The sequence below is a fragment of the Narcine bancroftii genome, chromosome 1 (assembly GCF_036971445.1).
Source record: "Narcine bancroftii isolate sNarBan1 chromosome 1, sNarBan1.hap1, whole genome shotgun sequence".
NCBI classification, from domain to species: Eukaryota; Metazoa; Chordata; class Chondrichthyes; order Torpediniformes; family Narcinidae; genus Narcine; species Narcine bancroftii.
Genome location: NC_091469.1, coordinates 48,867,548 through 48,892,549, shown reverse-complemented (window position 1 = coordinate 48,892,549; position 25,002 = coordinate 48,867,548). Strand labels below are relative to the sequence as shown.

At 41.0% G+C, this 25,002-nt stretch overlaps 1 protein-coding gene across 2 annotated transcripts in view; it reads left to right on the top strand.

Moving 5' to 3' along the window:
• Positions 1-4,447: 4,447 nt before the first annotated feature.
• Positions 4,448-25,002, top strand: part of tmod1 (tropomodulin 1) — an 81,131-nt gene continuing 60,576 nt past the window's right edge. For both annotated transcript variants that reach the window (XM_069926297.1, XM_069926306.1), the window contains exons 1-2: positions 4,448-4,615; positions 24,227-24,383. In XM_069926297.1, coding sequence (XP_069782398.1) covers positions 4,490-4,615; positions 24,227-24,383 — 283 coding nt within the window. In that variant the 5' untranslated portion in view covers positions 4,448-4,489. The remainder of the gene's footprint in view (positions 4,616-24,226; positions 24,384-25,002) is intronic.

Sequence of the window (25,002 nt, the reverse complement as noted above, 5' to 3'; positions counted from 1 at the left end):
ATTAAGCGCTGTTGTTTTCTTTTAAGGCTTGAAGAAAGCAAACAATTCAGAACTTTCATAAATTTGGACATCGCACAGATCTTTACTGTCATGGAATTGAAGTGTTGTTATTGATGCAAATTAAGAAATGCATTAACTAATGTATAGCAATACAACAAAGACTAGACAATCTATTTTTAATGAAGCTGATTGAGGGATAGACATTCAAAGACCTTGGCAGAATGGCCTTGCTCTTCAATGAGTGCCATGAAATTTTTGCATCCACCTGAGAGAACAAACAGGGCCTCGGTATAACATGTATTGCAGCACCTCCTCAGTGCTACATTTGCATGTCAGGTCTTAGAAATGAATGCAAGTCCACAACCTTTGTATTCTTGGTTTTTGGTTCTTGATCCTCCAAAATATTCCGTATGGAATTTAAATTGGAGGTGGCCTTAATGGTAGAAAACTGACCTTTTCTATTTCATTTCCTTGCTGTTGTGATTTGATGCAAAAGTGTAATTTCCCTTTCTATTTCTTTTGTCTATCTTGTGGTTTCAGCTTTAATGAACCCCAACTGAGATCCTTTTATTCTAGTATTGTGTTAGAAATTTTCCTAACACTTCTGGCTCTCGTTTTGCCATATCCTTTTCTTGGAACTTAATGTGCTCAATTGAAAAATTTTCAAGATTTTTGCAAATCTGATTCTTGTAGAAAGCGACATCATATTGTTCCATTTTCAATCATGTTTGCAACACACCAATTATGTTTTGAATACTTTGCCCACATATGGAAGTTCCTCACTCCAAGATTTTTAAATAATTGACCCTAGTTTGCTTGTTTAATTTTGAGTTAATAAATTCTCTTTTTCAATATTTTTTAAAACTCTCACTACCTCCAAAGGTGTTGTAATGATTGAAAATTTTCAATAAATATCTGTCAAGGTTTGAAGATCTATCCTTGAATTAAATCCTCATCATTGGAAAAAAATTGCTGTCCACAAACCAAGCTGGTCTCTACACCTGCATAGTAGGTAAAGGTACTTATTTTAGAAATGTTTATCATGACAGAAATTCAACAGCTGCAACATTTTAGTGAACATTATAAAGCTTCTGCCATTTGATTAGTCTCTCCATGCACTTTTAAGTTTATCTTGTGCTTGGGAAACATAAAGTTGAGAGGGTGAATCCATTTGTCCTTGTAGTTGGTAAAAACAATTAGCTATTGCCTTGCCATAGCCATTTGAGCATATGCTTATTTTATATCTTGCAGTTCTTATCCTGGCAAATCTTAACTGAAAGCAATTAAATACGATTTTTTTCAGATGGAAAAATTGTTGCAAGACCATATGTCTTCTTTTACATTCATAATTACATCCAATTAATACATTCTATGTACAAAGCACCAATGCTACTCGTGTGGCCACTTCAAACAAAGATCTGAGAGGTTGTTAAGTTCAGGTTTATTATTATCATTCGACTGTAAAGTACAACTGGATGAAACAGTGTTCTTCAGACCTAAGTGTAAAAAAAGAATGCAAACACATATAGACATAGAACATATATTTATAAGTGATTTATATACATTACATATATAAAAATAAATATTGTTAAATAATAGTAGATTCTCAGAGGGTTTGTATGAGCAGTTCATCAGTCATTTAGCAGTCTCACTGCCCTGTTTCTCAGCCTAGTGGTTCTGGCTCTGATACTTCTGTATCCCTTTCTCGATAGCTGTAGCTGGTAGATGCTATGTGTGGGCTGCTAGGGGTCCTTAAGGATTTTACGAGCCCTCTTCAGACAACAATCCTGGTAGATCATGTTGATGGGGGGAAGGGAGACTCCTCTCTGCTGCTCTTGTGGCCCTGTGGTTTAATCTCCAATTTAATGCTTTACAGCAAAATACCACACTGTGATGCAGCCAGCCAGGACACTCTTGATAGAACTCCGGTAGAAAGTCAACAGGATGGTGACCTGTAACCTTGCCTGCCTCGGTAACCTCAGGAAATGCTGTTACACCATCCGCTCAGAGCCCAGTGGTGCCAGGGCCTTAGATTACAGTCCTTTCCCACAAAACCTTCGCATTGGGTGAACCAAACTTCGGTGTGTCCTTCATGTACTCCTGCAGTCCAGAGTGTGTCAGACACCAGCATTCACTTGTGAGCATCTTGCTAGGCCTGAAGACTGTCAGATTTCAGGCAGATCTCAGTGCATCTTTCATTGTGCTAAAGATCTTCCAGTAGCACTTTGCATCCCTAGAAACAATCTGTAGATCAGAGAGTTCTCTGTTACACAGCTGCTTGGGATGAACCTTGACAAGCATACCTGCATCCTTTTCCAGACCTTGGTAAATGCATTGTTCAGAAAGTGGGGGGTCGGTTGTCATTGCCCCATCTTTGGCACAGCTCTCCTCTGTGTTAGGTATGAGATAGACTAAGCAGGATAAGCAAGATCTTGATGCTTGTTGGTGAGTTCTGGTGATGCAAAATTTCTTGGGTCGAGGGGGGGGGGGGGGAGGGGTGGTTTTGGAGATCCATTATGCTGTTATCAACACAAGTGATGACATTCATGCTGACCACTCTATGATGTGGCAGTGTTTTGACAACTGGATGTGTTTGCTGAGGGAATGTGATACATAATGGAGCATAGGCTGGGCAGTCTATGAAATCGTAAGTTGGAGATTTCATGTATGAAGGCTGGAATTTCCTGTGGATTCATGTAGGGGAGGTGGGAAGGAAGTTACAGATGTGTGCAATCATATCAAATTTGGTCATAAAATTGAGGACAAATTGAGCTTTCTTCAGGTGAATAGGTGAGTGGGAAAAGCAGGGAAATGGGCACACCTGTGCCCTGTACAAGCAACACCGAAAGTGATGCATATCCCAATGGCCACGTTTTTTCCCACATCAAATCTATTTCAGTCTCTGAATAATCCCCAACTCTTCCCGACCTCCTGGCAACCTCCTCGCCCTTCCCCCCCCACTCGGCTCCCCCTCCCCCCCCCCGGCCTCGGCGTAGGATACACACACAGGATAGAGAAAGAAAATAAAAAAAAAAAAAGGAGAGCTCGGCTCCCCTCCCCCCCCCCCCCGGCTCGGCTCCCCTCCCCCCCCCCCAGGCCCGGCTCGGCTCCCCTCCCCCCCCCGGCTCGGCTCCCTCCCCCCCCCCCCCCCCCCCCCGGCTCCCCTCCCCCCCCGGCTCGGCTCCCCTCCCCCCCCCCCGGCTCGGCTCCCCTCCCCCCCAACCTCTCCTCCCCTGATCTTCCCAGCTCTCTTTCGCCCTCCCACATTCTCCCCCTCTCCCTTTCCTTTATTCTCTCCCTCGTCCTTGGTCTCTTCCCACCCCCTCCCCTCCCCCCCCCACCCCATAGCTGTTTCTAAGTGTTGGGTGAAACCTAATCAAAATGCTGAAAATAAAATTGGATAATTTTGTTGTGATTGCTTATAAAATTGACATCAGCAGGTGCTAAGGTTGGTCACGTGGTTGCAGTGCATTTTAGTAAGGCAGATGTTCCCCTCCCCACTTCCCACTTCCCCCTCCCTTAAATGCCACTCGATCTGAGTGCCCAATCCCTCTCTTAATTCAACAAGAACAACAAGGGCTGATGGAAGAGCGGGTGATGTGGCGATAAATGTGAGAAAGCCAACAACTGTTATTTCTGGAAATCTGGCCCAACTGTGTTGCTGATGTAAACAATTTATTAATGTACAAATTGGCAGCAATTTCAGGGGATTAAGAAATATGTAGTAAATTGAAAATCTCCAGAAGTGGCTTGGACATAATATCTAGCCTCACCTTCCTGATTTAACTTGCCATAGAAAGTAAACCCTTGTAATCATCCTTTTCAATGTTGTTTTGCTTCCTCTCTGACTCACAATAGAATGAATAAAAGTGTTTAATCTAATCCCTGCCTGTGTAACCATGTTAGAGTTTTTTTCTTAATTCAATTTTTATTTTTCACATTTTATTCCTTCTTTCTTTCCCTCCTCTTTTCTAGTTGAATTCAATACCATTCCTACTCCATCACTTCAATTTTTCTCATTCCTTAATTCTCATGGTCTCTTAGTCAGTCTTGACATTCACCAAGGTCCAAATGCCTGTTGTTGCCCTTGGAGTGGGATTCATTAGTTCCCATTTCCAGCAAATTGCAGCACAAGTCTTTTAACTGAAGAGTAGTGGGGGGGGGGGGGGGGGAAACTGAACTAATGATCTCCCGTGAGGCTATGCTCCAGAAAGTCTCACTCAGTCAGTTATCAAATTTCTACCAAATTTCCCCTGGGCTTATGCTAAAGTTAAGGTCATGGATATGCTTAATTGAAATAAAACATGAACTACGTTATGTATGTTGATATTCAAGTAAACAAACTAATTTAGTTTTGTGCTGATGTAGATTTTACTTATAAATTACCTCATCATTTTAAGAGATTTCATTCTAATGATCCCTTTTTGTTTATTTGAATTATAGGTACATTTAGGTATTGCCAAGGAATATAAGGAAGGATTGATTTAACATGTCTACACCGTTTAGAAAAGAATTAGAAAAGTATCGAGATGTTGATGAAGATGATCTTCTTCGAAAATTATCAGAAGAGGAGATACATCAGTTGGAGGATGAATTGGAAGAACTCGATCCAGATGTACGTATAGACATTGCTTGTATGTGCTCTCATGAAGTTTATTTCCATAAAATGATTTCTAATTTGCATCACAAATTGCTGCAAAGCCCTATAAATCAGCTGCCTTCCCCGTCCAGACCAATTTTCTTTTGACTTTCTTCTTTACTAAGAATGTTAGAGCTAAAGTTGTTTTTGTGAATTTTAGTCTTGATTTGTAAATCCCTGCTTCATGAATTTAATTAACCCATCAAAGAAATAAAATAAATTGAAACTGTTAACCTATTGCTTTAAGATCTTTATTGAACACACAAGGCCTCAATACCTCACTGTTGCATTCTGTATTTTCTTGCATATGTTATATCTAAATAGATGATGGAATGACTGCTCTAAAGTCTTCAGTTTAATTGTTACTTCAAATATTTAGTTGGTGATATTTGTTATCCTCACTTTTGAGTCTGCTGTTTATGAAGTTAATAAAATCTCTATTTAGAGGATTGTTCTATCTTTGCTCCATATTTCTGAAAATTCTGAGGTGCATCTTTTCTGATTTAGGAATGCAATTGACTTTTTAAATTAATTTTTAACGTTCATTAAAGAGAATGTGACAGAATTGAAGTCTAAAATAGATTCAAGCCTGAAACAGTTCAGTTTAGTTGGAAGGTTCAATTGTATTTCTATAGGAATAACAAATGTGCAGTTGCTGGTTTAAATATACCTAAATTGATAATTCTTTTAAGTCCAAGTTCTACTAATTGTTTATAGAGGTCAAAAGATAACCTATGCAAGGTCATTAGAGTTGGCAAGGGGCAGTACTGAACCAAACTTAAGACCCAGACAATTTGTGGACATCAGGCACTTATGGCAGGGCATGCATGCCATTTCAGGCTACAAAATGAAGCCTGGCAGAATAGTAAACAGTGCATCCCTCCCTGATGAGCTAAATGCATTCTGTGCCAGATTTGAGCAGGGGACCAGTGAGATAGTGGAACACACTTCTCCTACCTCAAGCACCCATGGTCACTGACACAAATATAAGATTGGCTTCTGGAGAGTGAACCTGCAGAAAGTGGCTGGGCCAGATGGAGTTCCTGGACGTGCCTTCTTTGCCTGTGAAACTAACTGACAGTTTGTGATAGTACAGATTCTATCACCAATGTGTATATGTACATATGTACAGATGGTTAGTGTAGGATGACTGTGATTGGCTGAGAGTGTAGCCACACCTACTGGCAGGTCTTAAAGGATTCCTCCTAGCCAGTCCAGGTCATTCTGGACTGGTTGACCTATTTGTGATATGCTCCAGTCTTTTAGATAATAAAAGCCTTGGTTTGGATCAAGTCTTTCGACGCGCATTACACAGTTGTAGTCCCAGACATCTTCAACCTCTTTCTTCAGCAGGCTGGCTGGCTTTCTTCAGCACCTGCTTCAAGAAGGCCATTATCAATGTGGTGTTGAAGAAGAATGTAGTGATTTCCCTCTAGCTCCCAACCTTACCTTCCTTCTCTGATCCGAGAGCTACCCTTCTTAGCCCTCTGCCCTCTCCCTCTATCACTTCTCAGCTTCTACTCTCCCACCTGTTGCCTTGTACTCTTCCATCCCCACAGCCCACCCAACTTTTTATTGAGGCATACAGAGGGCTCAGGTTTGAAATGATTGCCTTTTTCTTCTTATGAATGCTGCATTACTTGCTGAGTTTCTCTAGCACTTTTGTTTACTGCCCACAGAAGTAAAGTTGTATCGTCTTTGCTTTGTACCAGATAATCTTGCCCTGTAACTCTGCACTTTGTACTTTTTTACTGTATCTTAATTGTTGTACTATCTATCCGGGCATTTTCTATATACTGTATGTGATAATAAAACTGAACTGGGGTGGGGGGGGGGGCGGGAACTTGTAACTTTGGCCCAACTTGCCTAATTAGCATTATGGGCTGCATTTGGTCCCTATCCTTCTAAATCCTTCATATCCATATTTCTGTCCAAAGATTTCTGCATTTGTTACACCTTCGGGATTGTATGAGTATAGTGTTATGCCTTTTGGGATGAAAAATGCACCTGGCACATTTCAGAGAATGATTAATGCAGTAATTCAGGGTTTAGAGCACACTGTAATTAGTACAGAGACATGGGAAGAACACATGCTTGAATTAGAGCAGTTATTTCAGAGACTGGTGGAAGCACACCTCACAGTGAATTTGCACAAGAGTGAGTTTGGACATGCTTCTGTAATATATCTGGGTTATGTGACAGGACAGGGACAGGTGGCACCACCGGTTGAAGCGAAAGTATTGGCTATCACTGTGTTTCCTATCCCCGGTAATAAGAAAGCTCTTCGGAGATTTCTAGGTATGATTGGCTACTATCATAGATTTTGTAAAAACTTTGCAGAAATTGCACTCCCACTAACAAAACTACTTGGAAAGGAAGAAAAATTTATCTGGTCAGATGCATGCCAGGAAGCGTTTCTGAAGTTAAAGGCCATTTTATGCCATCAGCCTGTACTTGTGTCCTCTAACTTTGAAAAGCCGTTCTTTTTAGCAGTGGATGCCAGTGACGAAGCAGTTGGTGCTGTACTGTTGCAGAAGAAGGATGGTGATGGAGTAGAACATCCTATTTCGTACTTCTCGAAAAAGTTTAACGACCATCAATGAAATTACTTGACCATTGAAAAGGAGTTATTAGCGTTTGGTTTAGCATTGAAATATTTTGATGTGTATATTTGTACTGCTCAAAAACCATTAATAATATATACTGATCATAATCCATTAGTTTTTCTGTCTAAAATGAAAAATAAGAACAGACGGTTAGTTAACTGGAGCTTAATGTTACAAGAGTATGATTTAATTATTACACACATAAAGGGGACAGATAATGTAATAGCAGATTGTTTGTCAAGATGTTAATCTGGCTAGATATGAATATAATCACATACTTGTAAAAAAAAAAAAAAATGGAGTGTTTTATTTATGTAATACTTCCATTAATTGTTAAAAATTTGTTCTTTTGGGCCAATTTTTTTTCTTTAGTAGGGGAGGTGTTAGAGTTCTGTGTTGTGTATTGGCCTATGTGTTGTGTGGCTTTATGTTAAAAAGTGACAGTTTGCCTTTAAGAGCCAAGATGAAGGTGGACTGCTGAGAGTGGGAGATAGACTGAGCATGTGCATAAAAATGATCTAAAAATTTCTGGACTTGGATGATAAACCACCACTGGGTGGTGCTGTGGATTGGAAGAAGGCCCAGAGCATGAGTCATGGTCTGGAGGACAGTTTAGAATGTTGGGATTTCAAAAAGGATGAACATTCCGAAGGCAGCCGGAAGGATTCGGACCAAGTCAGTTGTTCATCTCTCTGCAAGTAACACAAGAAGACAACTTTGAATTTTGTTCTCGCTCTCTCGCTCTCAGATCTTTTGGCTTCAGTTTACCAAACAAACTGAATTTTATGATCTTTGCTTCGGTTGAGATTGAAGTTTTGTGAGTCTTGTGTGTTTTGTGTCTTAAGTTTTTCTGTGGGCTGGTTGGAAGTGTAGCTTAGACTTTGATTACATATGTTATATTTAGGCTGGGGAATTTATTAGTTTTACACTGTTATAGAGATTTGCATAATAACTAGTGGGCATTGTTATAAAAAGGGGGAATTTTGAATTAAAGTTTGAAGGTGAATTTTTTGTTAATAAAGTAATTGTTCATCTTTACCCCTGTGTGATATGCCGCCTTTGAGGTTGCTGGTTTGATCTTGTAACAATAGGAAGCTAGAGAGAGACAGATATATTCCATCTACGGCTGAGAGTGCAGTCAATTACCACCTACAAAGCAAGGGCAAACACTATAGATGGCTGTGATGCTTCACTACCTAATGAGCTGAATACCTATGCCCACTTTGAGAAGAAGAACTAAACAATGCTTACTAGAATCGCTGAAAAGGCTGAGGACCCTGTGATGTCTGTCTCTGAGGACAATATCAAAACATCATTCAAGAGGGTGAACCCTCACAAGGCATCAGGCCTGACGGCATACCTGGCAGTGTACTGAACATCTGCACAAACCAACTAGCTGGAATGTTCATGGACTTTTACAACCTCTCATTGCTGCAGTCAGAGTTTCCCACCTGCTTCAAAAGGGTATCAATCCTCCTGGTTCCCAAGAAAAGTACAGTGAGGTTCCTCAATGAATATCGCCCAATAGCACTCATATCTACTGTGATGAAATGCTTTGAGAAGCTGGTCATGGGCAGAATTAACATGTACATAAGCAAAGATCTGGACCCACTTCAATTCGCCTATTGTCACAGTCATTCCATAGCAGATCTAATATTGCTGGCTCTCCACTCAGCTCTGGATCAACTATAAAACAGCAATTCATACATATGGCTGCTCTTCATCGACTACAGCTCGGCCTTCCAATACCATTATTCCCTCAGTGCTGGTCAAGAAGATACAAACTCTAGCCCTTTGCAACTGGATCATTGACTTTCTCATCGGAAGACCACAATCTCTAGAATCCTCACAGATTATCAACACAGGCGCACCCCAAGGATGCATGTTTAGCTCACTGCTCTACGCACTATACTCCCATGACTGTGTGGCCAGGCACAATTCCAGTGGCATCTACAAGTTTAACGATGGCACTACAGTTGTTGGCAGAATCACAAATGACAATGAGGAAGTGTAGATAGACCAGCTTGTTAAATGGAGTAATGAATACTGTTACAAGTCCAAAGGACCCCAAAACCCAGCAGCAATAGACATTCACCAAGACAAGTGGTTTTTGAAACAAAAGTTATTTTTAATCAACTTTAAACATGAAAATAGAATCAAACTTTAACTTAACTCTATACTTAACTAACCCAAATTAACCCCCTTCTCATTCTAAGCGCACATGTATGTAATGTATGTGTAAATTCAAGAAAAGTTCTTTGTTTCACAGTTCGATCTCACTTTTCCTTCTTCCAACTTCTCTGGTTGCAGGCAATTACCATACTGTGCACAGAATTTAACATGTATAAAATTCACCAGGCTTGGTGCTTGAAGGGTAAATGTTTACCACTCAGGAAGGTTCTTGTAGGGTTTGCAGAGAGAGATATTTGTTGCTCCAGGATTTCCACAACTGAGTTAACACCACTAGTCACCTCAGGATCTTGCTGATGAAACTTGCTAGTACTTCCAGTAACCTCTTGCTTCAAGCTACCACAGAGTTCCATTCCTTCCTCTATTTCAAGCGAAACATCAGACAGATAGTACTTCCAGCCATCTACTGCTCTGGAACTTGCTTTCATCAGTTTCAAACAGTTTTCCCTGGATTGCACTTTTCAATTACTTGTCAGTGTCCCACTTACTGACTGAGCTGTTAATTCAACTCTCTCTCTTCCAACTAATACTCCAAAAAGAGCATGTGACTCATGTCTTGCAAAACCTCCACCTTCTCCAGCAAACAGGAGTTCTTCCTTCTGCTCCCATCTGTTGTTAGATAAACAATCCAGAATTGACCTTTCTGTGAGCACTTTGCAGAAAAGGGACTGACAGACAGCATGGCTCCAGCAAGACAATGGTCAAGCATTTTATGACATCAGTTCCATTAACACCTACTTGTGAAAGGTGCTTGCATTCTCCAGAGATCCTGCAATGTGAATTCTTCAGTCTTTCAAATAAGATCTGTTTTAAAATGTGTATGTATGTGACCTATATTCTAAATGTTATAAATTCTCCCCAAATATTAATATTGTTACACAACAACCTTGTGCTCAACGTCATGTTACACCTCACCAGCAGGAAATGAGTGACGCATAAACAGATGAGTTAAGTTTAACACAAAATTTATTAACGAATTAACAATAATAGAATTACCTCAATAAATTTAACATAAGCCCTTAACATAACTCTACATTAACAATGGATACTTATAAGGTGTATGTGGGTGGGTGGGTGGGTGGGTGGGGGAGAAAAAACCCAGATCATTACAGTCCAAGCAAAAAATGGACAAAAAAAACCTCAAGTCAGTCACATCATGTCACGTTCGTCAATTAAAAAGGAACAGCTTGCAGAGTCTCCAGGCTTAGGATTTTTAGTTTGGTTGCTCGTTGTCTTTTAGTTGGATGTGGAGACAGATGGCCATGATAACTGTAGACTTTCCTGAGTTTTGAATGTGGCAACAATCACCTTTGATTTCTTCACACAGGAATTTTCATGCAGTGACCTCCTAGTCATTACACAAGGTTCATGCCTCTGAAGCCCACTTTAGGGTAAACAAGTGATCTTCTGTCACAGAAGTCTTCCCCTCTAAACACCCTGTCTGGGGTGGTCAAGTGACTTCTATCACCCAAAGTTTTCCTCTTGGAAGGGGACTGGGGAAGCCCAGGTCGGACACACATGCTCTGGGTAGCAGAGTGACACAAACTGCTGTCAGAGCAACAACAGTGGTGGCACCTGTAGACAAAGTAACTCAGTCTCCTTTCTCCCACTGAAGTTACTGGGTGAGGACTCTGACAGTTACGCATGGCAGTGTTAGCCCCCGTGAATGACCAGCCTCTTATTTTGCTGAAGCTGCCGGATGAGCACGCATACACAGACCAACCATCTGAGTGACTGCCCTCTGACTAACTGACCAACCTGTTCAAAACTCAATGTGCTGGGCTCTTTAACTGCCCCAGTGCATGCCTTCAGCTCTCCCAAGTGATGGAGAGAGGTTGACTACAGAGGGCGCACGCTCCTTGAGCCCACTGGCTTCCAGCAAGTGGCTCTTGCGCTTCTGGTAGCTGTAATTTCCCAGCCATGTTTCAGTGTTTCCATGCAGCTGTCAGTTTCCCTAGCGCTGCTTCAGTGCTTTGTAGCAGTGCATGATCATCTCTCTCTCGCTGTAGGTTCAGTCCTATTCCTGGTCTGAAAATAAAATTGTCCAGGGTCCAATACAGTCAGCAAAACCAAGGAGATGATTGTGGACTTCAGGAAGAAGTCAAGGGAATATGACCCAGTCCTCATCGACGGCTCATTAGTGGAGAGGGTCAAAAACTTCAAATTCATTCATCTCCAACGATCTGTCCTGGAGCCTCCACGTTGATGCAATCTCAAAGAAGGCTCGCTAGCAGCTATACTTTGTGAAGTGTCTGAGGAGATTCGGTATGTCACCGAAGACTCGAAAATCTCTACAGGTGTTCTGTGGAGAGCATTCTAGCTGGTTGCATCTGTAGTGCACTGTTAGCCAGAATCAGACACACAACAGGCTTTAATCCACAAAGACTCTCCAACAGGCTTTAATCCACAAAGATTTCCACAGAGCCAGGCTGGTTGTGGCTGCAGCAACTCTGAGTGAGGACTTAGGAGGTTGCCACAGGTTTGTGATTGACACCTGACCAGGTGGGGCTTGATCCATTCAGGCCGACTGATTGACAGCCGGCCAGGTGTTGTCCTGTCCCCTAACACTCCTGCAGGTACAGAGGTTGCCCCCTGCAGTAGGCCAGTGGTGTACCACCACAGCATCACTGCCTGGTATAGAGGAACCAGCCCTCAGGTCAAGAATAAACTCGAGGGTTGCGATATCACAGGCACAAGACTTCACTCCATCGAGCACATCTCCATGAGGCAGTGTCTTAAAAAAGCAGCCTCTATCCTCAAAGATCCCATCAGATTCCTGAATAATCAATAAACCAAAGACACTGCCCTACTTTTCGTGCACTATTATTTTTATAGTAATGTTGTAAGATGGTTATAATATGAATGTTTACACTATGACGCTGCCACAAAACACTGAATTTCATGACCTGTTCATGACAATAAATTCTGATTCTGAATTGTAAGATTTTGCTCCAAGATGGAATAATGTAAACCCAAACTAGGAATCTGTGTGAGACATTGGAGACTGAGGATGCTGGATTCTGAAGCCAAACACCATCTTTTGGAGGAGCTCTGGGACAAACAGCAATGGTAGGAGAGAAAGTATAGTCAATGTTTCGAGCCGAAACTCTTTATCAGGACTCTGAAGAGCTTTGGCTCGAAGTGTTGACCATTTTTTTCTCTCACAAGTGCTGCTTGATCGAAGCTCTTCCAGCAGATTGTGTTTGGCTCAGGAATCTGATTTCATTTATTGTCAGAGTAAATACATGACTTCACATACAACCCTGAGAGTCTTTTCCCTGGAGGCAAGGCAGAATTACCACTTATAGATAGTGCTATAAAAAATACACATGTAAATAATGAAAGAACTGTTAACAGATAATGAATGTGAACAACCGCAATGCAAAAATGATTGTTTAAGTTAGTGTCTGATCATTGAACTAATTTGTTCTAGATGACATGATTTTCTTGTGTTTTGAAACGTCATTTATCGAGACAACAAAACAAAAAAGGGCTGGTGGAACTCAGTGGGCCACGCAACGTCTTCAGAAAGCAATAGGAAGTTGATGTTGCAGGCCTGACCCCTTCGTTGGGATGCCAAAATTGGGCAAATGATCAAATAAGAAGGGGGGGGAGGGCAAGGGAGCATAGCATTCCAGATGATGGGTGAATGTTGGTGGGAGGGGGGAAAAAGAACTAAAGAGCTAAAAGGAGATAAGGAAGGCCGCAAAGGGCTGAGAAAGGTGCTCTCATGGAGGAAGGAAGGTGTAGGTGATGGGCAGGGGAAAGAGAAGGAATAGAGTCAAAGGGATAAGGGGGGGGGGGAGGGGGGGGATTTGTCCAGGCAAGATCACACTACTGATCTACACAAGGCATATGGTGGAAATGGTTAAGGATTGTGAGTCACTATGCTGTGAATGAGTCTCTGATTCATTCTTGTGCCCACAGTATCCATGTGCCTGAATTGTTTAAGTTGCTGGTTATGGATGACCGTCTAGCACATTAATAAATGTCAGATTTGTCAAAAGTAATTCTGTTGAATTGGATGGGCTGTGTTGAAATAATTGCTGCCTGGAACATACTATTACTTGTCACTTCTTGGTATAACACTGATTGGTGTCTGGTTTTTCAGCAAGCACGCAGTAGATTGGGGGGACAAGTGGAATTCATTGTCAAGGTTAGCAATCCATTCATTGGTTTTGTTGCTGCTAGACATGGATCTCTCAGGAGTGAAGCTCGTTATGGACCATGGTGCGATTTGGATGGCCATTGTCACCGTTTGAGATGTTTCTCCTGTTCCATTTTGTGGCCCAGGTGGTTTCATATTTCCTGGAGACACAAAGACTGCAGGTGCTAGAATATGGAGCAAAAAAAAACTCCTGGAGAAACTTGGCCGGTCAGGAAGCATCCACAGAGGTAGAAAGATGGTCGACATTTCTTGTTGAGACCCTGCTGTTTGTATTTTGCTCCAAACTGAGTTGAAGGTTTGGATTCGGAAATGGCTTGCCCACAGAAGACGTGGTAGTGGTGGAAGTGCGTTATTCTAGCTAGAGATCCGTGACAAGTGGTATTCCACTGAGATCATAGAGATGTCAGTTCTTTTGTGAAGTGATTCACATGTTGCCTAAGATGGGCTTTCATCTTTTCAGCTGGTATATTCTTGTTACAGGTTCTGTTTCTCAACTATGTTCATGAATGAATTAACTTTTCAGGGAGTGCCTACTGCTTGGATCAGGATCAGTGGCTAGAGTACAGCTGACAGTACTAATTCACAGGGTTTCAGTTGAAAACTTGCTTTAACTGAAGGACATTGTGAAAGTTGTGGATGTACAGTGCATATGACAATAAACTCATCATTATGGAGTTGCTGGCTCCCTAAGAAGCAGGCAGCATAGTTATTGATTTATCTGATGAATAACAGATAAAACCCAACACATGATAGTCAGCAGTGAACATTACCACTCATGGCATGGTGGGGGGGGGGGGGGGGGGGTGGGGGGTGGAGGGGCATTAATAAAGCTATTGAAAATGTTTGGGCTGAGGACATTGCCTTAAGTAAATTTGCAATGAATTGAAATGATTGATACCAATAATTATGATTATAATCACAGCTATTTCTGATTATGTTCTATATGACTCTAGCCAGTGGAGAGCTTTCCCCTAGATACCTATTGATAAGGTTTTTAAAGTGATCCTCGATGCCAGAGACTCCAGTGTTGCTTTCTGTCAAGAACAATCACTTTTATTTCGCCTCCTAAAATCCAAACAAATTCACGCAAGCTAAGTCAAGCTGTAATGAGATCTCATGCCAAGTAGTTTTCATAGAAACCCAAACAGACCATCAGTTACCAAATTATTAATGAAAGGTCATCAACAGAAACATTCTTTCACTGTCCCTCATTCCTGAGAAGTTCCAGCATTTTCTATTTTTATTTCAGATTTCTAGTATCTGCAGAATTTTGCATTTCACCTTTGTGAGCATCTTATTGATGAGCAAACATCTTATTGGATCTGCACTCATTCAAACAAGCTTTGAGATGTCAAGGAGACAGATATTCACCATGGAATACCAAACTTTTCACCTGTTCTTGTAGCTGTAATGTTTATGTAGCTCATCAAATAACTCTCACTGTAAATCCTTCCACGTGGACTTTGGAATTCGCATGATCATTGAGGATAGGATTGTACTTGAAGCCTCCTCCTCCTTCCATTAGCTGTTTAAATGTTCACAACTTAATGCAGCAGGACTAAAGAGCTTTTATCTGATCCATTGGTTGCGGGATCATTTAGCTCAGTGGTTCTCAACCTTTTTCTTTCCATTCACATACCACTTTAAGTATTCCCCATGCCATAGGTGCTCTGTGATTAGTAAGGGATTGCTTAGGTGATAAGTGGGTGGAAAGAAAAAGTTTGAAAACCACGGTTTTAATCGTACCTAATTGACTTGTTATGTGCACTGTTTCATAACTCCAAAGGAAATGGGCCAATGACAGTTTTTCTGAAGCAATACATTTCAGTAACAATTGGGTCTAGAGCAGTGATTCTCAACCTTCCCTTCCCACTCACATCCCACCTTAAGCAATCCCTTACTAATCACAGAGCACCGATGGCATAAGGATTACTTAAAGTGGTATGTGAGTGGAAAGAAAATGGTTGAGAACCACTGATCTAGCTCTGACTGATCTGTGATGTTTTTACTGTTGAGCATGAACATAGTGCTGTGTTGTAGCTTTACAGGTTGGCATCTCATTTTTAGGTATCCTCTTCTGCACTGTTTGAATTAGGATTGATACCCTGGTTTGATGGTCCTGGTGACGGGAGTTTGTCAGGGAATACTGTTCTACTCCTGCTGTAATTGGCTTCATACCAGAGTTGTTGCTCAGATCAGAACTCAGATCTCGACCTACGTCAAGTGCTGACTTATAACCTCAATTAATTTCATATATTTTCAGTACTTTGTTATATGTGAGAATTATTTTCCCAGATGTAGAAGCTCTGCAATTATTTCAAATTTAGTACATCTTCTGCATGTTGAAAAAAAATGCACAAATCCTTTCTTCCTCCATGTCATTGTTAAAGTAATTTTGAGTGGTTCTCTTTCTGAAAAAGAATTTATTTGAAACTGAGATGAACTGGGTGAAAAGGGAGCATATACATCTTCCATTTGTGTCACCTGATTGCCCAATGCCTTGAGTGTAAGCAGCAAGTTAAACTGCAAAAGTTTCAATACTGAAATTGCAAGGAAAAGCCATGTGATAAAGTGCATGTGGACACATGAAATTTGTATCTGCACTCAAGATGAGACCTTTCATTCTAGGACATCTGAAATGTCCTTTTTCAAGGAATGTGGCTTCCCCTCCACTGTGACTAATAGGGCTATTTCTCACATTATTTCTTGTCGTTCCACTCTCACCCTCTGCTCTCCAGACAGAACAGGGATAGGTTCCCCCTTGACTTTGCCTTTCACTCCATCAACCTCTGCATTCAGAATATGAACTCTTCCAACCTCATCTGCTGCTTTTGGTATTCCCAATGTGGCCTCCTCTACACCAGTGTGACCAAGTACAAAGTTCTTTGTTCCCCAGAACATCTGTGCTCTTCTTATAATATGGGTATCCTAAGATCCCGGTTGCTGCCATTTCAATTCCCTTCCCATCCCCATGTTGACCTGTCCATTGTTGGCCTGCTCCACTGCAGAGTGAGACCCGTTGTAAAGTAAAGGCAGTCACCTCATATGCTTCTTAGCAGAATGAATATTGAATTTTACAATTTCAGATAATGTCCCTCTTCCCAACTATTTCCAATCTTTCTCCTACTTTCCCTCCCCCCCCCTCCCCCTCCCCATCCAGCCCCCTCCAATTCTCATCCTCTTCCCTCTATGGTTTGATTCACCCTAATGTTCTTCCCCCTTTTCTCCCAACCCTTTTCAGGTCCATCTGGTCTTCTCTGTCTTTTCCTAACAGCTCCTTCCCTTCAGCTCTCATTATTCCACTATAATCACCTTTTCTTATCAGATTGCAGCATCTGCAAGCAGCTGATGACATCATGATGACGCCATCAGACCACACTCCCACCTGTCAGGGCAGGGGCGGCCAGGGCAGGGACAGCCAGCGCGAGGCATCAGGGCAGGTGTGGCTGGCAGCGGCTGTCAGGGCGGGGACCATCAGGGGGCAGCTGGTGCGGGCTGTGACTGCTCCACTGGCTGCTTCAGCACCTCACCAGGCTACTTTGGCCTTCGGGACCGCTCGTCAGTGGCTCAAAACATGGCAAAGCAATGGCCGTCTTTCCTACCCATAATCTCCCACGCAGCTGGAATCATTCTGGGAAACACAGAGCAGTTCCAAGTGCATGGGAGGTTTTGGGTAGGGAAGACGGCCATTGCTCTGCTCTATATTTATGATGGGCGGTGCTACAACACCAGTCGTCCCGCCTTCATTGACTCCAGAGGGTGCTATGAGATGCCACTCAACATGAATGCAATGCAAGAGCAGCCTTTTGAGGCTTTTCCCTCTGTGCTTATAGCCGGCCTCCAGGCTGAGGCTTGGCATGAAAGGACCTTTTGACTGTATGATGCATCCTATTTCCTCTTGACTCCCTTTCCTTTTGTCTGGCACCTGCCAATTAGTTTCCTCTGACCGGTTGCCTTTACTCCTCCCTGACCCTTATTCATATTATGTCAGCTATCTCTCCTCAACACTCCCATCCCAATGAAGGGTTCTGCCCTGAAACGTCAACATTTGTTTTCAGCCACTAATGCTGCTTAACCTGCTAAGTTCTTCCAGCAGATAACATATCGTCGTATAGTAAAGTTCCTGGACATTGTGTCCAGAACTCAGAGGAATATGGCAAATATTTCTGCTACATTTCTACCCTTTATTCTCCAAACTGCAATACTACAGATACAAATATTTTTAATTACTATGTCAGTCACACTTAACCCCATACATTGTTTAACAAAGGTGTGAATTGTTCATTGAATGAACTTTCACAGAATGTTCATAACTGGAGTTTAAAATTGTAGGTCTATCTCTTGGTGATGTTATCTCTGTAGAATCTTTCCCAAAGTTAGCCCTCTCCATAAATCACTTCTCCAGCACCTCTACCCACTATCTTGTGATTGGTTTATTCCATATTTAGAAATCCAACAGTTAAATGACACAAGTGATGCGAGTCAGATTAGAAAGACTTTGTACAGTGATGTTCTCGTTGATAATGCCCCAAGCCATCAGATCTTAAAAAATATGTCTTGGGAAAAAGACAACATAATGCAAGAAAACTGTTATCATAACCTCCTTTTACACTTGTGTCCCACTAAATCAGCTATTCAGTGACCCAGGATAGGAATGGTGTTTTTGCTGTTCACACCTAACCACTCTTAACTGGGACCACTGAACACTTTCACACTGGCAAGGTGTCATCCCTAGGGTTAGGACTGTTCTACTGGTGATGTCATTATGCATCGAGCGATTGTGGACCTGCCCTAAATCCTGATCAATGCATTATGATCTTGTATTTGAACAAAATCAATCATGACTAATTATAATATAATTAAGCTTTATGTATAGGACAATACGAGTCCTTCAGTCCCTGTTGTTGTTGTTGTGCTGACCTATATAAACCTTTATAAGGTACCGTGGGAAAGTGTTAGTAGTAACAGACAATTTTAGAACAGCTTGGGGAAGTTGGTAGCACTATAGTGCTCAATTTATAAAGACTGTGGGGAAAAAGCGATGGCGGATCTGCTCTCCCAGAATACCATGTGGGAGAGAAAGGGCTGTATGCATGGCTGCAGGCACAGAGCATCCATGAAGGGGTTTTCTGCTGTACGGCATTCTGGGAAGTCAGGACTGCCATTGCTTTTTCCCCATGATCTTTATAAATAGCATTACCAACTTTCCCATGTTGTTTATAAATTGTCCATTATTGCTATTTATTGCTAGCACATTCTCTCTCCCGCTGCGACTGTCCCACGGCAAAGTTTATCCTTCATTTTAATCTTCCTTCACTTTCCTGCACGCACGCATAAACTTGCATCATTTCTGTCTTAGAATGCCGTTGCCCATTTTACTTGCCTTATTGCAATGCCGGTGTCCACAGATGCTGGGGATTCCACTAAAGGTCGAGGCAGTCTATCTCTGGCATCATCTCATGCTGGTATTGAGACGATTTTCATTCCACACTCGACCCTTTCTGGCTGATTGGCCGTTAATTCCTGGGACCACTTGCAAGTGTGAAAGGGGCTATAGTTTTCTAACATTTAAATATTTTGTCAGAAGGCAATGAAGAGTAAATATTTTGTTAGAACATAAATGCTGATACACAGAAGTAAAATATTTACTGAAAGTGGAAAGTGAAGGCAATGGAAATGCACTCCACAGAAAAGAATATCTATAATAAAGGGACAGATTGTTGGAAGCAGATTCTGGTTGCTAGGGAATTGATCCTGACTGCAGTTTTGCTATTTTATGTCCAAGATATTGCAATGCACTCAAACTGATTGGACAGTATGCATTAAAAGTTGCATTTTCCAAATCAGAGAATGTATTTTTGGAATGATCTTTATTAAAAGAAACAAAGGCTTTCTTTACATTCATAGAGTTGTTCAGATTATATATTCATAATGATGGTGAAAGCTTATTGTCATATGCATAAATAGAACATACAGATGCACCGAACGTGCCGTGAGACAAAAAAATAAATATAAAGGATGGTGGTTGTTAGAGCAATTAAAAGTAATGTTCTAAAAGTGCAGACACATCTTTTGGTGGTTTTTCAGTAATTAATGGTCAAGGTTAGGTTAGTGCACAAAACTTCAAGTGTCTGATAGCTGTTTTTAAAAAAAATTGCTCTTGAGTCTAAAGGTGCCTGACTTCAGGCTTCTTGCTTGAAGATAGCTGCAAGAAGAGATTGTCATTGGTGGATGGGAATCCTTAGTGATGTTAGCTGATGTCTTGAGCTGTGACTTCAGTGGATAGGAGGTCAGTGCCCATGATAGATTTGGCTACTTTTTCCATTTTCTGCAGCCTTCTGTGTTTTTGGGTTCTTGAGTTTCCAAACCAGGCCATGTTGTAACCAGACAATATATTTTCCACAGTACACCTGTAAAATTTGATAGAGTATTCAATAACGTACAAAATCTTCTCAGACTAGAGTTATCAATTTCATATATTCTGTGCACAAAACACCAATACCACTCTTGTGAATTATTTAGACAGTATATAGTACCTTCAACTATTTCCAGAGGAATGTAATTGCCCTCCTTTGTTGCTCTTCTGTATTTTAATGGATTGAAATTTTCTTATAAATGTTCAGAGGCCGTGAAGAGGACTGCACCTCAACATATTTGTGACCCTAAGAATCTTTAAAATGCTTCTTCTACAGTCAGAGACATTGGCAGCTAGCATTCTGTTTTGGGATTATGTTAAATCGGGGATCAGATATAGGTGTTATGTGATCTTATTGTTGTGTTTGGCTAATGTAAGCCATTACTGTGAACATGAGACAGATATCTACAAATTTAACAACCTTCAGAAGGATAAAAAGAATTATGGATTGCAAAAAAAAATCAAGTATGTCTGAGTTATTCAGAGCAATGAACAAAAAGTTTGAGATAGTAATTACTAAAATCATAGATGTTCTCTGGTTTCCCCTCAAGTGTTGCCTGCTCAAAGCAAGCCAAATTTTTACGTAGAAAGTAGCTCTTATTTCTCTCCAATTATTTTTAACTTGGCCAGTTACAGATTGAGGCTCATTCAATTCCTCTTCCACCAAAACATTCATTCACTAGACCAAACTTGTCCACACTTTGAACAGCTACTTTTCAATTTCACTCACTTTCTCCTGATCAAAGAGGATTTGCATGGTCTTTTGTGGGTCCCTCAGCCGCTGAGCTACTCACTGGTCCACCGCCATGGTCACCATCCTGTAGGGTTGTCTCCCATGTTTCTCCTTCTCGAAGGGAGGTGTTCTCCCCATTTCCTTCACTGGTCTGCTGCTGCCCTGGAGTCTGCAACCCCTCATGGCCGCTGCCAAGCACGTGTGCCACCATTTCGGGAACAGGCCTCTGTGGTTGTAGGACATTTCTTAAAAACAGCATCAGGTCCTTTATCAGGTCATTTAAAACCTATTCAGAGCTGCCAGCATTAGGACTCTTGAAGCAGCACTCAGTCTCTGCTCCCCACTCTCCAGGTCTACTCCAGAGGCAGTGTCACCAATTTGTTTATGTTTGTTTTCTTCTCGTCAGAGCTCTTCTAAGACCTGCCAATGTAATTTTTCATCTTCTAATCCACTGCAGTACATTTGGTGTCCACAATCTGGCCTCCTCCACTCTGGAGAAACCAAATGCAGATCTGGTGAATATTTTGTGGAGCATCTGCAATTAGTACACAGGTGATTAATTGTGAGCTTCTTGTCTCCTGCCACTTTAATGCACCATCTGACATCCATTTGCCCTTTTCTGGGTGGTATCAGAGGACCTTTTCTGGGTGGTATCAGAGGAGCTCTCCTGGAGTCAGCACATTGAGGCAATGTGGTGGTCTGAGATTTGTAACAGAATACTCTATTGAACTTTTATAGATTTACTGTGGAAAGAACACTGACTGGTTGTGTCAAGGCCTGGTTTAGTAATTTAAATTCCTAGGGATGCAAAAAGTTACAAACATAGCCAAGACCATCGGAGACTCTGGCCTACTATCCATTGAAAACATCAATGTGAAGCACTGGCTCAAGAAGGCAGCCAAAATTATAAAAGTGCACTGTTACCCTGGTCACAATCTTTTCTTGCTGCTAACCTTTAGGGAGAAGATACAGGAACCTGAAGTCCTGCACTTCTAGATACAAGAAATTTTTTTTTCTTATGGCTATCAGGCTCTTGAACCTCCTCTTACCACACTAACTATAAACTACTTCAGGACCACAAAAAAGACCTTTCAGCCAGTCTTGTCCAGGTCAACCAAAATCTCCCTCCCACATTAACCCCACCTACCTGTGTTTGGCCCTTATCCTCTAACCCATCGTATCCATAAAACCATACATCCATATAATATAGGAGCAGAAGTGGGGCATTTGGCCCACCAAGTCTGCACCACCATTACATCATGAGCTGATCAATGCCTTCTCCCCATAACCTTTGATACCCTGATTATTCAGATACCTGTCAGTCTCTGCCTTGAATGCACCCAATGACCTGCCATTCACAGCCACCCACTGTAGCAAATTCCAGAGGTCCACAATTCTGGCTAAGGAAATTCCTACATATCTCTGTTTTAAACGGGTGTCCTTCAGTCCTGAAGTTGTTCAAAGGAAATGTCACTGTGTATATTTTAATGAAGAACACATGTATATATTGTCATTGATATAGTTCACAGTGCAATAAACAAAAAAATTACAAAAAAAAAATCCTGAAGTTGTTCCATCTTGTCCTAGACTCCCCTCTCATGGGAAACTTTGCCACATCTACTCTGCCCAGACCTTTCAACATTCAAGATGCTTCTACGAGACCTCCTCCACCTCATTCTTCTGAACTCAAAAGTGTACATTCCAAGAACCATCAAATATTCTTCATATGCTAGTCTGTTAATTCCAGAAATCATTCTTGTAAATCTTTGAACCCTCTCCAATGCCAGTATATCCTTTCTTAAGAAAGGAGCCCAAAACTGTAACCCGTACTCCAAGTGAGGGCCTGTTCTTGTATCATTTTCCTCTAGATATGAATGCCAACATTGAATTAGTTTCCTTCACCACTGACTCAACATGGAGGTTAACCTTTAGGCTATCCTACATTAGGACTCCCAAGTCCCTTTGCACATATGAATTTTGAATTTTCTCTCCATCCAATAATAGTCCAAATGTTTCTTAAACATTGGAATAGTACCTGCCTCAACCACCTCCTCCAGCAGCCTGTTCCATACACTCACCACCCTCTGTGTGTAAAAAAAAAAAAAAAAAAAAAAAAAAAAAAAGTTACCCCTTTGGTTCCTGTTAAATCTCTTGCCCCTCATCTTAAACCTATGGTTACTAGTTGCCCTATTCTGGGCACGAGACTCTCTGTTCACCTCATCTATTTCTCTCATGATTTTGTATACCTCAGTGAGATCATTCCTCATCCTCCAGTGTTCTGATGAATAATACCCTAACCTCTCTCTTTAGCTCAACTTACCTGTCTGCATTATTGCATTGTTTCATTTAGACGTACATACATGCAGCATGGTAACAGGCCATTTGGCCCACAAGTCCATGCTGCCCCTTTTACACTCAATTAACCTATGCCCCTGTATGTTGTGAATGATGGGAGGAACCTGGGCACCTGGGGAAAACCCATGCAGACACAGGGAGAACACACCAACTCCTCATAGCGTGGGATTTGAACCCGTCCCGATCACTGGCGCTGAAAAGATGTGCTAACTGTTACGCCAACAGTGCCTCCCCAAATGTTTCTTAAATATTGGAATAGTACCTGCCAGTTTAATGAACATTTTTATTGTACTAACTGTAATGGTGAATATTTACAATCTGCCTATTATCTTTTTCCATGTTGGAGTAATTTTTTTTCACAATGGTACCTTTTGGGTTACATTAAGTAAGAATTTTGGTGTTTATGCTCATTGTTTAATATCCGGGGTTAATTTCATAAGTCCAATGACATCTGCTTCCTATTTTACGAACAGTTAGAAGGGCAGGCATTACAAAAAGACTTGTATCCAAACAATTTAAAAAAAGCTGTTAAATAACATGACATATTTGATTAGCATATTCAGAAAGTCTAACTAAATCCATCAAGTTAGCAGACCATTTCTTCTTTGATAGTTCCTTGGCATTTCCATAGTTCTTTCAAATTCTGATTTGTGGGGTCAGCTGACGATTGTTACATGCTTGAGAGCATTTCGAATAGCTTATTACATTTTTGAGAAAATAGTGCTTTGGTCTTGTGTCTTTATATGTTTTTGAATTTGAACACAAATCATTTTCACTAACTGGAGGCAATGGCTTAGAGACAAATGTATCTTCAATTATGAATTACAGAGCCCCAGGCCTAACAGATTCCCACTGGATCACAAGAAGCTTTGAATAAATTTCCAACTAAACTAGTGTTTAACTAGAAAAGATAAAATTATCGTTTTGCACAATCACTTCCTGTTATTCCAGGAACACTCACACATTTCTTGTTGATGAGCTTCCATTTTCATTAATGCTGGAGATCTGGTTTGTGTGATTAAACCTTCCAACTGTATACTTCTGCTCTAACTGAATAATTTAAAATGGGACTCATCATAGTCCTTGGATTGCTGATTAGTGTATTTTCTTTCCCTTTTAGAATGACCTTCTGCCTGCAGGACTAAGACAAAAAGATCAGACAAAAAAAGCACCTACAGGTCCATTAAATAGAGATCAACTTCTGGAACACTTAGAGAAACAAGCAAAAGAATGCAAGGACAAAGAGGACTTGGTTCCATACACAGGAGAAAAGAGAGGTATATAACATTTTTATGTAATTACAATGAATACATTACCCATCTTGGTGTTTTTATTTGAGGGCATTGCTTTCAATTTAATGGCTCATGTCATGAATTAACGTGAACAAATTTTCAAATCAATTAATTCTTGAGTCATGTGACAATATTGTAAAGTTTTTACTTGCACATTTGGTTAGGTTAGTACATACATATGATCTGTTTTCCTTAATCTGCTATTCCCGCTCGCTGTAGAAACATCCCTTTTACTCAGGTCCAGAGGGTGTAGGTACAATATAATTGAGACAAAGCATCAGGACTTTATGAATGTAAAAGGGTACTGTGAAAGCCTAACAAAACAAGGAGGTTTTGCTCGGTTTTCTCACTGTTTGTGTAGCTAATTTTTTCTCTAAGAAACCTCTTACTTGCTAAGAAGATATGCACTTATTAAGTGTGGGAGAAAGAGGGAATGTTGTTTTGAGTAACTGAGGGGTATAGACAATGAATTCCTGAGTTGATTGTTATGAGCAGGAAAGCCATTGGGTTTATCTTTCTCTTGCTATGATATTTTCTTGCTGCCTTTCTAATTATCTTTTGCTCATCACAACTGTCTAGTTCTTGCAATTTTAAATAATTACTA